At 44.3% G+C, this 15,751-nt stretch overlaps 1 protein-coding gene across 6 annotated transcripts in view; it reads left to right on the plus strand.

Moving 5' to 3' along the window:
* Nucleotides 1–15,751, plus strand: part of LOC132392788 (ras-associated and pleckstrin homology domains-containing protein 1-like) — a 194,990-nt gene that overhangs the window by 148,462 nt on the left and 30,777 nt on the right. For all 6 annotated transcript variants that reach the window (XM_059967141.1, XM_059967139.1, XM_059967143.1 and 3 more), the window contains 2 exons: nucleotides 4,139–4,282; nucleotides 10,990–11,100. In XM_059967141.1, coding sequence (XP_059823124.1) covers nucleotides 4,139–4,282; nucleotides 10,990–11,100 — 255 coding nt within the window. The remainder of the gene's footprint in view (nucleotides 1–4,138; nucleotides 4,283–10,989; nucleotides 11,101–15,751) is intronic.

A 15,751-nucleotide genomic window follows, 5' to 3' on the forward strand; every position in this document is an offset into this window, starting at 1 on the left:
CATTTTTTATTTTGAGAACGTACGTGCACCTGCGCACTACTCATGTCCATCACTTAACAGAAATGACATGTAACATGTAAGGCTTATTGAAAAAAATATTTTCAAATGCATTTTTTACATAACACAACGAAGAAACTTATTTTTAATTTCAGTGGGAACTGTGTTGTTGGTCTCCCTTTTTAGCCAGCGCATCAAAGTCTGGATTTAGTTTTGTTGTGGTGATTCTCAGGATGGATCTGAGGTGTTGGTCAGTTAACTTGGATCTGTGGCTGGCTTTGTTGATGTTCATGACGTTGAACGCCTGTTCACACAAATAGGTCGAGCCGAACAAAGAGTAAAGTGCAAATGTGGAGTAATACGCTGCACCTCAACAAAGGTCAATGTGTAGCGGTGTGTTACATGCAGCGCTAAAATTACGACACGGAGTCGGTAACTGCAGTCGAAGAAAAAACCTTTATTCGAAATCCCCAGCCTCACTTTTAAGCCTCCCTCAACCTGTCCCCCGTGGCGCAGAGGCTCCAAAGCTCTGTGCTCGCAAATCCCCGTAGGCTATCGCCCTTAGCCGGAACGCTGGCTAATTGTGAGCCGGTTCGGATGTGCCAGGAAATGGGTCGCCACAAATGTATATAGAGTGCGTCATCTATTGGGAAAACGCCAGAATTGCGGGGAAAAACGTTAACAAGGTTTATTAATATAATTTCATCAAGTTCTGCGGGCTGGATTAAAAAGCTTAACGGGCCACATATGGCCCCCGGGCCATAGTTTGCCCATGCCTGTACTAAATACTGACTTGAAGGGGGTGAGTAATTATGCAATTAATTGTTTTGTGTTTAATAATTGTAATAAATTTAGACCAATTTGTAGAAATGTTTTCACTTTGACACTAGTCTTTTCTGTTGATCAGTATCAAAAAGCCAAATTAAATGCACTGTGATTCAATGTTGTAAATCAATAAGATGTGAAAATTTCTAAGAGGGCTTAATACCTTTTATAGGCACTGTACCTTCAGACTTCTCAGCTTCCCAAGCAATAGTAATGTAAAGTAATAGTAAGTAAATAGCTTCCTTAGTAATAGCAATGACACTCCTTGAGACTCACAAGTTTGGCATTCTGCTTGTGTCTTCCACAGTAAAGACTGACGCAATATACTGATTCAGTTCATCTTTGTCTCCTATTACTACGTCTCCAACGTCATTCTCCAGCAATCCAATATCTACTCGTTTCGCTTTTACTGTTAAATATCTGACAATAACTTTTGTGTCCTCTTTTATATTATTGGCTAGCTGAATCTTAATATTTTCATCTTTTCCCACTTTATGGCTTTTTTAGTTGCCTTCTGTTAATTTTTTAAAAGCTTCCCTATCCTCTACCTTCCCACTACTTTTTCCTCTAATATATGCCCTCTCTCTTGCTTTTAAGCAGTCTTTGACTTCCTTTGTCAGCCATCGTTGCCTCATCCTCCTTTTAAAATATTTCTTCATCATTGGATATATCTTTCTTGCACCTTCCAAATTTGCCCCAGAAACACCTATTTTGTCATCCCTGCTAGTGTCCCTTTCCAATCAACTTTGGCTAGCTCCTCTCTCGTGCCTCAGTAATTCCCTTTATTCCAATGTAATACTGATGCATCTGATTTTAGATGTCCTTCACAAGCTGCAGGGTGAATTTTGTCATATTATGATCACTGTCTCCTAAGTGTTCCTTTACCTTAAGCTTCCTAATCAAATTTGGATCATTACATAACACCCAAACTATGACTTTGGAGATGCCCACAACATCATACCTACCTTATTCCTTGTATTGAGTGCATTAAAATATAGTGCCTTTAGTCCTGTATTCTTTACCCTTGTTGCTGTAGGCCCCCAGTTACACATTAACTCCTCCCACTGACTGCAGTTTTGTCCAATGATCTGCCTGTCCTTCCTCACAGTCTCACTATATACTGTATCTCCTTGTATACCAACATCCTCAGCCCTATCAGTCCAGTTTCCATCCCCCCACCAAATTAGTTTAAACTCTCTCCAACAGCTCCAGCAAACCTGCCCAAGAGGATATTTGTGCCCCTTGGGTTCAGGTTTAACCTGTCCTTTTTGTACACAGCATGATTTCCCCAGAAGAGAACAGAGTGATCCAGAAATCTGAAACCCTGCCCCTTGCACCTGTTCAGTCACACATTCATCTGCCATTTCATCCTATTCCTACCCTTACTTGTGGCACTGGCGGTGACCAAAGATTACCACCCTGCTTTTCCGCTTTCTGCTGAACTCCCTATTTTCTCTCTTCACATCTACCTTCCTTTTCCTACCTACGTCATTGGTACCAATATGTACCCCAACTTCCAGATGTTCACACTCGCTCTTTAGAATGCCATGGATCCAATTTGAGACATCCCTGATCCTGGCACCTTGGAGGCAACATACCGTTCGTGTGTCTCTTTCAAGTCCACAGAATCTTTCTACCCCTCTAATTATGGAATCCCCTCTCACTGTTGCAGTCCTCATCTCCACCCCCTCCACCCCATGGTAAGTCATTTCCCCAGCCCCCAAAGGTATCCAAAGGTTGTATACTTAATATTGAAGGAAATGGCCACAGGGATACTCTGCACTGGCTGTCTGTTCCTTTTCCTCCTCCTGACAGTCATCCAGGGACTTGGGGGTGACTACTTTCCTTGTATGAGCCAAAGGTCATTGAGCTATAGCTCCAGTTCCTTAACATAGTCTTTATATGGAGTGTAGCTCGATGCATTTCATACAGATGTAATTAACAGGGAGGTTGAAGGTCTTCCAAATTTCCCACATCTCACACAAGGAACATACCACTACTTCCAGATCCATTCCCAGCACACTAGCTATGTACTCACAGAACACAAAATTACTACAAAATTTCTTACTTAGAGTGCTTAGAACCTCCAGCTGTGCTTACCAAAGCCGGACCACTCTAACCATACCCTATTCCAAAAGTGGTTGCTCAGCTTACACCTTCTTTCTTTTTATTGGCCACACACTGATTGCTGCCTTCTGAAAAAATGCCAAAAAACACCTGAGGTCTTATTAAACCTTGTGCTGCATCACCAACGAACAACTTCTTGCACTGATTGCCACTCGTTGAGAAAAAAGCTGAAAAGCACCCGAGCTCTTTTTAAATCTTGTGCAGCATTACCAACAAATAAACTCTCTCACTCATTGCTGCTCGACACAAAATGTTATCAAGCAAGTGTTTGGCAAAAATAAACAAAAATGTATGAGGAAGGGCTGAAATAAAAATGCAAAAACGCATTATGAAACAAAATTTCATCCAGAAACAGGTCTTGTCATGTATTGGATTGAACTATTTTTTAGAACTGAAGCAAACAGTTAATGTTTCAGGTGAAAAGGTCTTTAACTCTGTTTCTCATCTGTGGATACTGACTGATCTGCTGAATGTTTCCAGCATTTTCTATCTGTATTTTAGATTCCCAAACATGCATCCAATTGGAGAAAATACCTACATTTTCAGAGAAAAAAAAACTGAGATTGGATTGCTTTAAACTTTATCAAGAAAATAATTATTCTCCCTGACTGAATCTAGCAAAATAACTCATTCCCAGTTTGTAAGGGTTCAGTGCAATGAAGCAATAAAACTTTCAGAATAGTAAAGCTAAATAGAAATTTGTAGGATATCTTTTTATTAAATCATGGTGTTCTGATTATAATCTATGTATGATCCAACAAAAATATTACAAGAAAATGTGAGCTGTCAAATTGTTAAAGTCTGTATGTGTAGCTAGCTTCAGCTGTATTCAGCTGTACACTTGCCCGTCTGGGAGCACCATCTGAGAATAAGCGGAACAAATAATGGCAACAACTATTAGGATGGAAAAGTGAAATTTGCTGAGCACAATTGAACAACTTCAAATTAATCGTGAATGATATTTGCTCCATAGCCAGGAATTGCAAGATGTGTCTGCTTAAAAGTGCCAATGTTCTATACCTCTCATCACCCAAATTCAGTGTTTATAAAAAGTTTAAGTTATTGGTATGCTTTCTTTAAGTACATGTTAAACTTACATGCTTCTAGCAGCCAGACTAGGTGATTTGCTATTCCTGCATTTTGATCTTTACTGTGCATGGATTACTCTGATTTTTTTTTTAAACTACAGGAATTTTTCTGTGGAAGTTCTGTGACTGTTCCAGAGATTGAAGGCTTACTTTGGCTGAAAGAAGATGGCAAGAAATCATGGAAGAAGCGTTATTTCCTACTCAGAGCTTCTGGAATCTATTATGTTCCAAAGGGAAAAACAAAGGTAATTTTTTTTTTAAACTGAGGTTCTTCTTTGTTTATTAAAGACATGGCAGCTGATTAACTTCAGTGAAAGATTTAATTGCTTTTGGGAACGCTGCTGAAACCACTACAACAAATCCCACCATGCCTTGTGTTGTATTCTGTGATGTTCTTGACTTTAGACATTCCATCTCCATTGGTAATTATTTGGAAATATCTGACGTTCGAGACTGCATGATCCTGAATTTATTAACATTAAGCATTTTTAGGAAAAGTGTAGGAGGGGCTTATCTGATCTGGGAAAGGGGTATTGTTTTAGAACATGAAATGTGAATATTATGAGGTAATTACCTTAAGACACTTCATGGTATACAAGTTAAGGATTTGATTAAAAGGAAGATAAAGGGGAAGAAAAATGTGCAGGAATAATGGGAAAATCAAAGGCTAATTTTAACTGCAATAAAAGTCATACATAACTTTAGAATGAGGTATGTGTTTTAAAATATATATTAGTCCAATATGTGGAGCTCCCTACAGGTAAATGAATGGTGCCTCAATTTCAAATTTCCCTGTAGCTCTACAAATTAATTTCTTCCCACACAGTAATTCTCTGAATGATTGGCCATTCACTGATAGATTGGAAAGGAATATACTAATCATAGAAAAAAGTACATTTAGAGGGATACAGACAGTTCCTGGTACTCATGAGTAAGAATCATGATGACTGTGTTGTTTGCCTGGGGTCACCTTTGTGGAATCTGTATGGACTGAAGAGCATTTTGGAATGGGAAGGGAAATCAGCAATTGTAGTGTTCTGACTGGGGACCACTGACATAGGTAGGACACAGAAAGTGGTTCTGCTGAAATAATGTCAAAGGCCAGAATCCAAATAAAAAGTGAGGATCACAATGAAAATCTCTGGTTTATTACATGGGCCATGTGCACATTGGCGTAGAGTATATAAAGTCAAAGAATTAAATGCCTGGCTTAAAAACTGGTGGCAGAAGTTGGTTTCAATTCTTGAGGCACTGGCAGCAGCACTAGGAAAACGAGGATCTCCTTTGGGATGGGGTTCATTGGAATTGGGATGGGATCAGTATTCTGACAAATCAAATAATTGGGGCTCTCGATAAGATTTTGGTCAAGGGAAATTTAGAAACTTAAAAGCAAGGAACAAAGCAGTCGTGAAGCTAAGCAAAATGGTCAAGGAGAACTAGTCGGTCAAAAAGGGATAGTGCATAGAAACACAATAAAATGAAAAAGCTACAAAACTGATCGTTATCTAAATGCATAGCAGCAAGTGAGTGAATTAATAGTACAAGCATTATTAAATATGTAAGATGTGCTTGGAAAGTGACTAAGTCAACTAAATATTCCAGAACACTTAATTGCTATAGGATCTGTGCAAAATGGATAGTAAGATAGATAGTGTAGCGATGTGCTACACACAGCGCTGAAATAATGACACGCGGTTGGTAAGTCGTTTCAAGACTAGTTTATTCAAACTTCACGACGCTGGCACTTAATCCCTAGCGCCTGCCCTCTCCGGGCGGAAATGATGTCAGGGGTGCATTACCAAAGTCTCACTCTGCGTGCTGGCTATTTGTGAGCCAGTTCGCCTGCGCAGAAAGTGGGTTGCCACATAACCCCTCCCCCAGAACTGGCGATACACCCCCCAATGTCCACAGTCTGGATCAGCCTCTGTTTGGGAGGTCTGCCTCTGCGTCGCGGTGCCTGAACCTCGACTGGCTGCGCCAAGTCCACATGGGCTGGTTTGAGTCAGTCCACCGTGAAAACCTCCTCTCTCCCCCCAATGTCCAGAACGTACGTGGACCGGTTGTTGTTGATCACCTTGAACGGCCCCTCGTACGGCCGCTGTAGCGGTGCCCGGTGTCCACCCCTTCGTACAAACACAAACTTACAGTTCTGCAGGTCTTTGAGTACATGGGTCGGGGTCCGTCCGTGCTGTGAAGTCAGTATGGGTGCCAGGTCGCCGAGCCTTTCGCGTAGTCTGTCCAGGACTGCTGCGGGTTCTTCCTCTTGCCCCCTTGGGGCTGGTATGAACTCTCCCGGGATGGCCAGGGGTGTGCCGTGCACCAACTCAGCCGACGATGCGTGCAGATCCTCTTTGGGCACTGTGCGAATTCCAAGCAGGACCCAGGGAAACTCATCCACCCAGTTAGGTCCTCTCAGGCGGGCCATTAGAGCCGACTCCAAGTGACAGTGGAAGCGTTCCTCTTGTCCGTTCGACTGTGGGTGGTAGGCAGTAGTGTGGTGTAGCTGTGTTCCCAACAAGCTGGCCACAGCCGACCACAGGCTGGAAGTGAACTGGGTGCCTCTGTCAGCGGTAATGTGAGCCGGTACCCAGGTTGCAATCAGCGCTCGGGCGCAGGAATCGGCAGATGTGTCGGTGAGCGGGACCGCCTCTGGCCACCTCGTGAACCGGTCTACCATAGTTAGAAGGTACCGTGCTCCTCGGGACACTGGTAGGGGGCCCCACGATATCCACATGAATGTGATCGAACCTCCGGTGGGTGGGTTCGAACTGCTGCAGCGGGGCTTCAGTTTGGCACCTTGACTGTTTAGCACTGCGTGCACGTTCTGGCCCATTCACTGACCTGCTTGCGAAGTCCCTGCCACGCAAACTTGCTGGAGACCAGCCAGACGGTTGTCCTGATAGATGGGTGCGCCAAACCATGTATGGAGTTGAAAACTCGCCGCCTCCAGACTGCCGGGACGATGGGGCGAGGTTGGCCGGTAGCCACGTCGCACAGGAGGTCCTCTCACCTGGGCTTATGAGAAAGTCCTGCAGTTGCAAACCCGAGACTGCAGTCCTGTAGCTGGGCATCTCGTCGTCTGCCTGCTGCACCTCTGCCAGTGCTGCATGGTCCACCCCCAGGGACAGGGCCTGGATAGTTGGTCTGGAGAGTGCGTCCGCCACGACATTGTCCTTTCCCGAGACGTGCTGGATGTCCGTCGTGTACTCGGAGATGTAGGACAGATGTCGCTGCTGGCGAGCCGACCAGGGATCAGACACCTTCGTGAACGCGAAGGTCAACTGTTTGTGGTCTATGAACGCGGTGAACGGCTTGCCTTCTAAGAAGTACCTGAAATGCTGGATTGCCAGATACAGTGCCAACAGCTCCCGGTCGAAAGCACTGTACTTGAGTTCGGGTGGTCGTAGGTGCTTGCTGAAGGATGCCAAGGGTTGCCAGTGCCCCTCGATGAGCTGCTTCAGCACCCCACCGACTGCCGTGTCAGATGCGTCCACCATGAGTATGGTCGAAACGTCTGTTTTGGGGTGCACCAGCATCGCAGCATCTGCCCAAGGCTTCCTTGGCCTTAACGAAAGCAGCCGCAGCCTCCTCATCCCACATAATGTCCTTCCCTTTACCCGACATCAGGGTGTACAAAGGGCGCATGATACGGGCTGCTGAGGGGAGGAAACAGTGGTAAAAGTTCACCATACCAACGAACTCCTGTAGGCCTTTGACCGTGTTGGACCGGGCAAAGTGGCGGATCGCGTCTACCTTGGCGGGCGGAGGTGTTGCCCCGTCTTTGGTAATCCTGTGGCCCAGGAGGTCGATGGTATCTAGACCAAACTGGCATTTGGCTGGGTTGATCGTGAGGCCGAAATCACTCAGGCGGGAGTAGAGCTGGCGGAGGTGGGGACAGATGCTTCTGGCGACTACTGCTGGCTATAAGGATGTCGTCCAAATAGAGGAACACAAAGTCCAGGTTGCGTCCCACCGCATCCATTAGCCGCTGGAACGTCTGTGCAGCATTCTTCAGGCCGAACAGCATTCGGAGGAACTCGAACAGGCGGAACGGGGTGATAAGTGCTGTTTTGGGGATGTCTTCAGGGTGCACCGGGATTTGATGGTATCCCCGGACGAGGTCTACTTTGGAAAATATTCTTGCTCTGTGCAGGTTTGCTGCAAAGTCCTGTATGTGCGGCATGGGGTAGCGGTCTGGAGTTGTAGCCTCGTTCAGTTTGCTGTAGTCGCCGCATGGTCTCCAACCCCCAGCTGCTTTGGGCACCATGTGCAAGGGGGAGGCCCATGGGCCGTCACACCTCCGTACGATCCCCAATTCCTCCATTCTCTTGAACTCCTCCTTCACCGGGCGGAGCTTTTCCAGGGGGAGCCTTCGTGCACAGGTGTGGAGGGGTGGTCTCTTGGTCGGGATGTGGTGCTGAACTCCGTGTCTGGGCATGGCTGCCATGAACTACGGTGCCAGAATCGATGGAAAGTCCGCCAGGGTTCTGGTGAATTCGTTGTCCGACAGCGTGATGGAGTCCAGGTGTGGGGCCGGCAACTTGGCTTCACCCAGGGAGAACGTCTGGAAAGTCTCGGCATGTACTAGTCTTTTCCCTTGCAAGTCGACCAGCAGGCTATGAGCCCGCAAGAAGTCTGCCCCCAGGAGCGGCCAGTGTGAAGTCCCATGTGAACCAGCTGGCGCCGAACTGCAGCTGCACTGTGCGGGTGCCGTAGGTCCGTATCGTGCTGCCGTTTGCAGCCCTCAGGGTGGGTTCTGGCTTTCTGTTGCAGGTGTCATACCCCGTCGGGGGCAAGGCACTGATTTCCGCTCCGGTGTCGACCAAGAAGTGGCGTCCCGACTGTTTGTCCCAGACGTACAAGAGACTGTCCTGGTGGCCAGCTGCATAGTCATTAGCGGCAGCTGTCCCTGGCCCTTGCAGGGCGGGCGACAACGGCAGGCTTTTGTGCCCCACCGCTAGTGGTAGAAACACCACTGTTCACTGGCCTCCTCACTCCTGCCTCTGTGTTGTGTGCGCCCCCTGCTGGGCCTGGTCTGGTCTGCTGTTGGGCATGTGGCCTGGTAATCTGACCGACAGATGCCACACTCTCCCTCTTGACTTTCCACAGCACGTCTGCCCGGGCTGCCACCTTCCCGGGTTGGCTGAAATCTGCGTCGGCCAGCAGCAGATGTATGTCCTCGGGCAGTTGCTCTAGGAACGCTTGCTCAAACATGAGGCAGGGCTTCTGTCCGTCAGCCATGGCCAACATCTCGCTCATCAATGCTGATGGCAGTCTGTCTCCCAGACTGTCCAGGTGAAGCAGGCGGGCTCATGCCATGAGAGGCCAAAGGTCCCAATGAGCAGCACTTTGAATGCTTCATATTTGCCTTCTTCTGGGGTGACTGTATGAAATCCGCAACCTGGGCGGCCGTCTCCTGGTCAAGGGCGCTCACCAAGTGATAGTAATGCGTGGAATCAGAAGGTATCTGCCGAACCTAGAACTGGGCTTCTGCTTGGCTGAACCACACGCATGGTCACAGCGTCCAGAAAGTCAGCAGTTTTAGCGAAACTGCGTGAACAGATGAAGAGTCGGTCATCTTCGGTCCAAATCCTGTTTGGACCGTTGGGGTCACCAATGTAGCGATGTGCTACACACAGCACTGAAATAACGACACGCAGTTGGTAAGTCGTTTCGAGACTAGTTTATTCAAACTTCACGGCGCTGGCATTTAATCCCTAGCGCCCGCCCTCTCCGGGAGGAAATGACATCAGAGGTGCATTACCAAAGTCTCCCCCCGCGCGCTGGCTATTTGTGAGCCAGTTCGCCTGCGCAGAAAGTGGGTCGCCATAATAGTTCGGATGTTAAAGAACTGGGTAAGTACAGCTAAAAAAAAGAATCTTAGATCTGAGGTCTCAGACCTTAGGTGGCTGAAATACTATGGTAGAAACAATTGTAAAATTTGAGCACATGGTTTTGGCCCAATACGTTGGCATTGATTGAGGATTGTTTTATGGACTTGAACAGACTGTAGGAATATAGGTCATTTTTGGATTGCATTTGTGACCAGTTAGTTGTCAGGAATCAATGATGAGCCCCTGCCATTCACAATCTATGTCAATGATGTGCATCATGGATTAATTGTAATATATCTGATGGTTTGTTTCTAACATTACAAACGGGTTCTGCTGTGAGACTCATGACTGGGATGAAACAATTTTTAAGATTTTTCTCAAGTAATAACAAGACTCCCAGCAGTGTCTGAATATTTTAAGGCAAAGGTAGATAGGTTCTGCAAGTTTATTGTTCAGCCATACACATGTATACCAGCAGACGAAGCAACATTACTCCAAGGTGCACAACACAGTAAATAACTCACAAATAGCACGTAAAGTAATATTACCACAAATAAATTAACAAATAATAAGGTATATTCTAGAATAGCGATATTTTGTATAGTGTGCACTTATGACACGATCCAAAATGTAAACAGTATAGCACTGCCCAGCACCTCATACATGATGAGATCTGGGTGGTGGCAGGGCAGACTCATGGCCTGGGGGAAGAAGCTGTTTTCCCATCCTAACAGTCTTTGTTCTAATGCTCTTGATAAGGGGAGAAAGGGTATTGTAGGTTAACTTAAACAAGTTGAGGTTCCAATCACTTTAGCCATATTCTTATTACCAATACTCTTAATCTGTATGTTAAGAAATACTTGTGAGAAATGACCAGCAAAGTAGCAACAGTAACTGAACATTTGGTTGTTATGAAGCTCTTCATCAGTGACCTCTTGGTATAAGTTTCAACCACTGACTTCCATTTAACAAAAATAATCATTCCACTTAGGAATTTGGAAGCTTGTTTTCTTTTTCCTTTTCCTTGCCCATATAAGTATAAACATTTATTATTGAAGTGTTTGCATTTTATATTTAAGAAGTAATATTGTAGACATTGGTACAATTCTGTTTTGCAGACCTCTCGGGACTTGGCTTGTTTCATTCAGCTGGATCATGTGAATGTGTACTATGGCCAGGATTATCGAAGCAAGTACAAAGCCCCCACGGACTACTGCTGTGCACTCAAGGTGAGATGAGAATCTTAGGTTTAAATATTTTCATACTGTGGAGAAACCCAGTCAGCTCTTTTGAGTTTATACAATACATCCAGTAATGATTATTCTGCACCTTGGCATCTGAAAATGTTCAGAAAAATATTTAGGCTGAGATCCAACCTTAGTCCACTAATGTTGTTATTGGGCCATTTTGAACATGAACATGAAATCTCAGTATTTGAATTCCATGAGTGATTTTGAAGGGGGGGGGGTGTTGTGGAGAAGCACTGAAGTTCACAGTAAATTTCAATTTGATCTTTGAGGATTGGAACTGAATTGCTATTGTGACCTGTCATTCCCAATAAATTGAACTCTGAAACTCACTCATTCCTTAATCGTACTGTGGCGAGCATTTGGTCCATAATGACAGACGAGAAAACTTGTTAAACTAAACAACTGTTTTATTGTGATAAACAGCAAAACAGACTGGGTACCATGACCCAGAGAACAGCTCAGTCTCACACAGATGGGAGTGGTGACCATAACACACCGCAGTTACAGTCAGGGTGACCCACAAATGCACAAGCGAGTAACTGTATAACCCAAGCTAAAGTGTAAGAATAAATGAACTTGAACTTCCTACCATAATCCCACAAAAGCATTTTAACACAAGAACAATAAACAGCATTGGTTATTAGAAATGAAGGGGCAGGTTGACCCCTGAACACCCCCCCCCCCCCCAGTCCATGGAGGTATCACAGTACATTATTTTACTTGTGCACAATGGCCATTTGGTAAACTGCATGTTTGAATTGCTTACTTGCGAGGTGAATCTCCATTCACAATGTAGGTATTAAAAGTCAATAGAAACTACAAACTGACAACTGATGATACTTTGAAGTCAGTAAAGGAAATCAAAGGATCACAGTGCAGATTCCTAGTGTCATGTAGCATTATAGCAGTGTTGGTAGCTGTTTTTTCCCACTCTGACTCCTATCAGGGACGAGGCTGTGTAGCATCAATGCCAGGGCCACCTGACTCAAAAACGGCTACTTTCCCCAAACGTAAGGCTGATCCACCATCTAACCTACCCCTCCACACCCCCAACTATCTCTACATGGTCATTTCCTTTCAGTCACCTTATGTATAGACACTACTGTGCCTAGTGTCACTTCATGGACATACAGTCAATCTATGTATATAAGCTATTTTTTTATTACTGCGTTCTCCATCTTAATTGTTTTTCTTTGTGGTACATTGGATCCAGAGAAGTAATTATTTATTTCTCCTTTCTACTTGTGTACTGGAAATGACATTGAACAATCTTGAGTCAGTGCTGAGGCCATGTAAATGCTTTTACATACCAGTCTGGCAAGTGCCCAGAACAGGAACACCACAATCCAGAAACGCTCAGTCCCCATAATCCTGCAACAGCAGACCCACACAGTAGGATTGAGAGAGCACAAAGGCAGGTGGTACATTTATGGTACTATGTAGGCCAGATAACAGCAACTTCTCCATGAATTTAATTCAGGCCAAAGATCCCTTTTTTTAGGGGTACTCCTCCTGGCAGCCAGTGATGGGACTGGCGGCTGCACGCACAATTAATACCATTAACAGGATTCAGATGCCTGGCCTGCTGAGTTCCTCCAGCATTTTGTGTGTGTGTTACTTAAGGAGTTCCAGCATCTGCAGATATTTTTGTGTTTATTATTTATTGTTACCTAAATCTAGTCCTATGCTCTGTATGCAGTTCTACTTTCATTGTCAATGTATAAAACTCACTACAATTCAGGGGTATAGGCCACTTTGCAGACCACCTTTCGAATGTGTAGGCCCTCAAGAGCGTGCCCAGGAGTCTGACCGGTTAGTACACAAGACACGTTCATAACTAAGGTGAAGAAAAGTGTTTGGAGTGTTAGTGTTATGGGATGCTTCTGCATTTAGGCAGAAAACAGATGCCCAAATTACCCAAAACTTATAATGCATAGTCATTATTTTGGGTGACAAATAACAAAGATCAAGATTTCAGCCCGTCAGTACTTATCATGAAGGTTCTTTTGGCCTGACCTGGTGGCGCCATTGCCTGACGTGTTAGGCGTGTATCCATGTCAGCTCTCCTTCAGCTTTCTTAACACTTTTTAGCAAAGGAGTCAGCTCATTTCTTCCCTTTGGTTATTTCATCATTCCTGTTGGTATGAGTCATATTGTTATTAACAATTGTAGTAAATAATTGAAAAGCAGGAAAAGATTAATAGATAATTTTCTGTGTTTTATCGGAATTCCAAAGAGGTGAGAAATCCACATTTTCATAATTGTCCATTGTCATATGCTACTCTGAAAGTGTAAAGTGATACCAACTACAAGGTGCAGGCTTTTGTTAATTTAAACGCTTGAGCAGAACAGGAAGGAAAATTGCTGTGCTGCTTCAGCTGCTACTGTGTATGAATTGCACACCACATATCCACTAGGATTTTTCCCAAAGAAGATGACATACAGGTTTACATCACATGGCATTTTGCAATAGGCATTCTGATAGACTGCATCACTGTCTGGTATGGTGGGGGAGGTGCTACTGCACAGGACTGAAAGAAGCTGCAGAGGGTTGTAAATTTAGTCGGCTCCATCTTGGGTACTAGTCTACAAAGTACCCAGGATATCTTCAAGTAGCGGCGTCACAGAAAGGTAGCGTCCATTATTAAGGACCCTCCCCAGAACCCAGGGCATGCCCTTTTCTCACTGCAATCATCAGGTAGGAGTTATAGATGCCTGAAGGCACACACTCACCAAAACAGGAACAGCTTCTTCCCCTGTGACATCCAATTCCTAAATGGACATGGAACCTCACTTTTTTAATGTTATTTCTGTTTTTTGCACAATTTTTAATCTATTCCGTATACGTATACTGTAATTGATCTACTTATTATTTTTTCTTCTGCAATACGTATTGCATTGAACTGATGCTGCTAAGTTAACAAATTTCACAACACATGCCAGTGATAATAAATCTGATTCTGGTTAAAATATTGCAATCTCTTAAGTACGGTTCAGGAAGGGATATTTAAAGTAAGGTTCAAGATTGTTTAATGTCATTTCCAGTACGCAAGTGTAAGGGAGAGCCAAGAAATTGTTTCTCTAGATTTGATGCAGCACAAAAATGAACATAATAAGGACATGATCAGCACAACTTAGTGGGCCAAAGGGCCTGAATTGTGCTGCAGGTTTTCTATAATATGATTTAAAAAAATAATAAAAATACACAATAAATATGTATAAATACATACAATAGCTTATGCATAGGTCGATCATATGCCAATAAGGTGACTCACAGGAACTGATAAAGTATTGGTGGTTGGGGGTGTGAGGGTGGGTTAGTGTATGGAGGTGTTGCTTGGATAAAGTAGCTATTTTTAAGTCTGGTGGTCCTAGAACGGATGCTATGTAGCCTGTTCCCTGATGGGAGTGAGACAGTCTATGAGCAGGGTCAGTGGAATCCTTCATGATGCTATCAGCACTTTTTCAGCACCTTTCTGTATGTACTGCATGTCCTTGATGGTAAGTAGGCTGGTGCTAGTGATGCGTTGTGCCATTTTGACTACCTGTTGTAGAGCCTTCCGTACCATGCAGTAATGTAGCTTGTTAGAATGCTCTCTACTGTGCATCTGTAGAATGATGTGAATATAGATGTGCATAGTCCAGCTTTCTTCAGCCTCCTCAGAAAGTAGAGGTGTCAGGGAGCTTTCCTGATTGTGTAGGATGTGTTCTGGGACCATGAGAGGTTGTGCAAGATGTGCACTCCAAGAAGTTTAAAGTAGTTCGCAGTTTCCACTGCTGTGCTGCCAATGTAAAGAGGGGTGTGAATGGTGGGAGTTCTGAAAGAATTAACCATCTCCTTTGTCTCATTGACATTGAGGAAGACGTTATATGCCTGGTACCTGGCCTTGAGCTGTTCCACCTTCTCTCTGTAGTCTCATCATTGTTGGTGATAAGCCCTACCACTGTCATGTCTTCAACGAATTTGACAATGTGATTACTTGGGTGTTTGGCTGTGTGGTTTTGTGTGAGCCAAGTTAAAGCCCTGGGGAGGCACCCGTGTTGAGGATGATGGGGAGGGAGCAGTGGTTGTTTAAACTGCATAGTCTATGGTACTGGAGTCTACAATGGAGGCGCAAATTGTTACCAAAGTTGCCTTGACATTGAGGCATCTTTGAGCCTCTGCCCAAGCTATCACAAACAAATCATACCTCTCATGGACATCCCCATGTTTATACTCCCACCGTGTCTCCCATCCCATTTCCATGTGTGTTACATGAATCAAAGAACTATATAATCATCATTTAGAATAGCTTTGTCTAAAATACATCTTTGCTGTTCAAAACAAAAATAATACCAATCACAAGTGAGTCACATGAACCATATGTGTATAAACTAGGTAATGTTAAAACTGAAGTTCACTGTGAAATTTTAAGCAAAAGTTAACCTGGTAATGATTAGCCAAAATTTGGTCACTGTCAATATAAAACAAATCTACAAGTTTAAAAAAACATTCAAATTGTATAGGGCAGCTATAACAATGTACAATATTGACCAGAGGCTATAGTGGAGCAGCAGGAATTCTCACACAAGTATAATCCCCACTCCCCTTAACAGCGTTGTTCCTTTGCTGTAATTGATTTTGACAATA

The sequence above is a fragment of the Hypanus sabinus genome, chromosome 4 (assembly GCF_030144855.1).
Source record: "Hypanus sabinus isolate sHypSab1 chromosome 4, sHypSab1.hap1, whole genome shotgun sequence".
NCBI classification, from domain to species: Eukaryota; Metazoa; Chordata; class Chondrichthyes; order Myliobatiformes; family Dasyatidae; genus Hypanus; species Hypanus sabinus.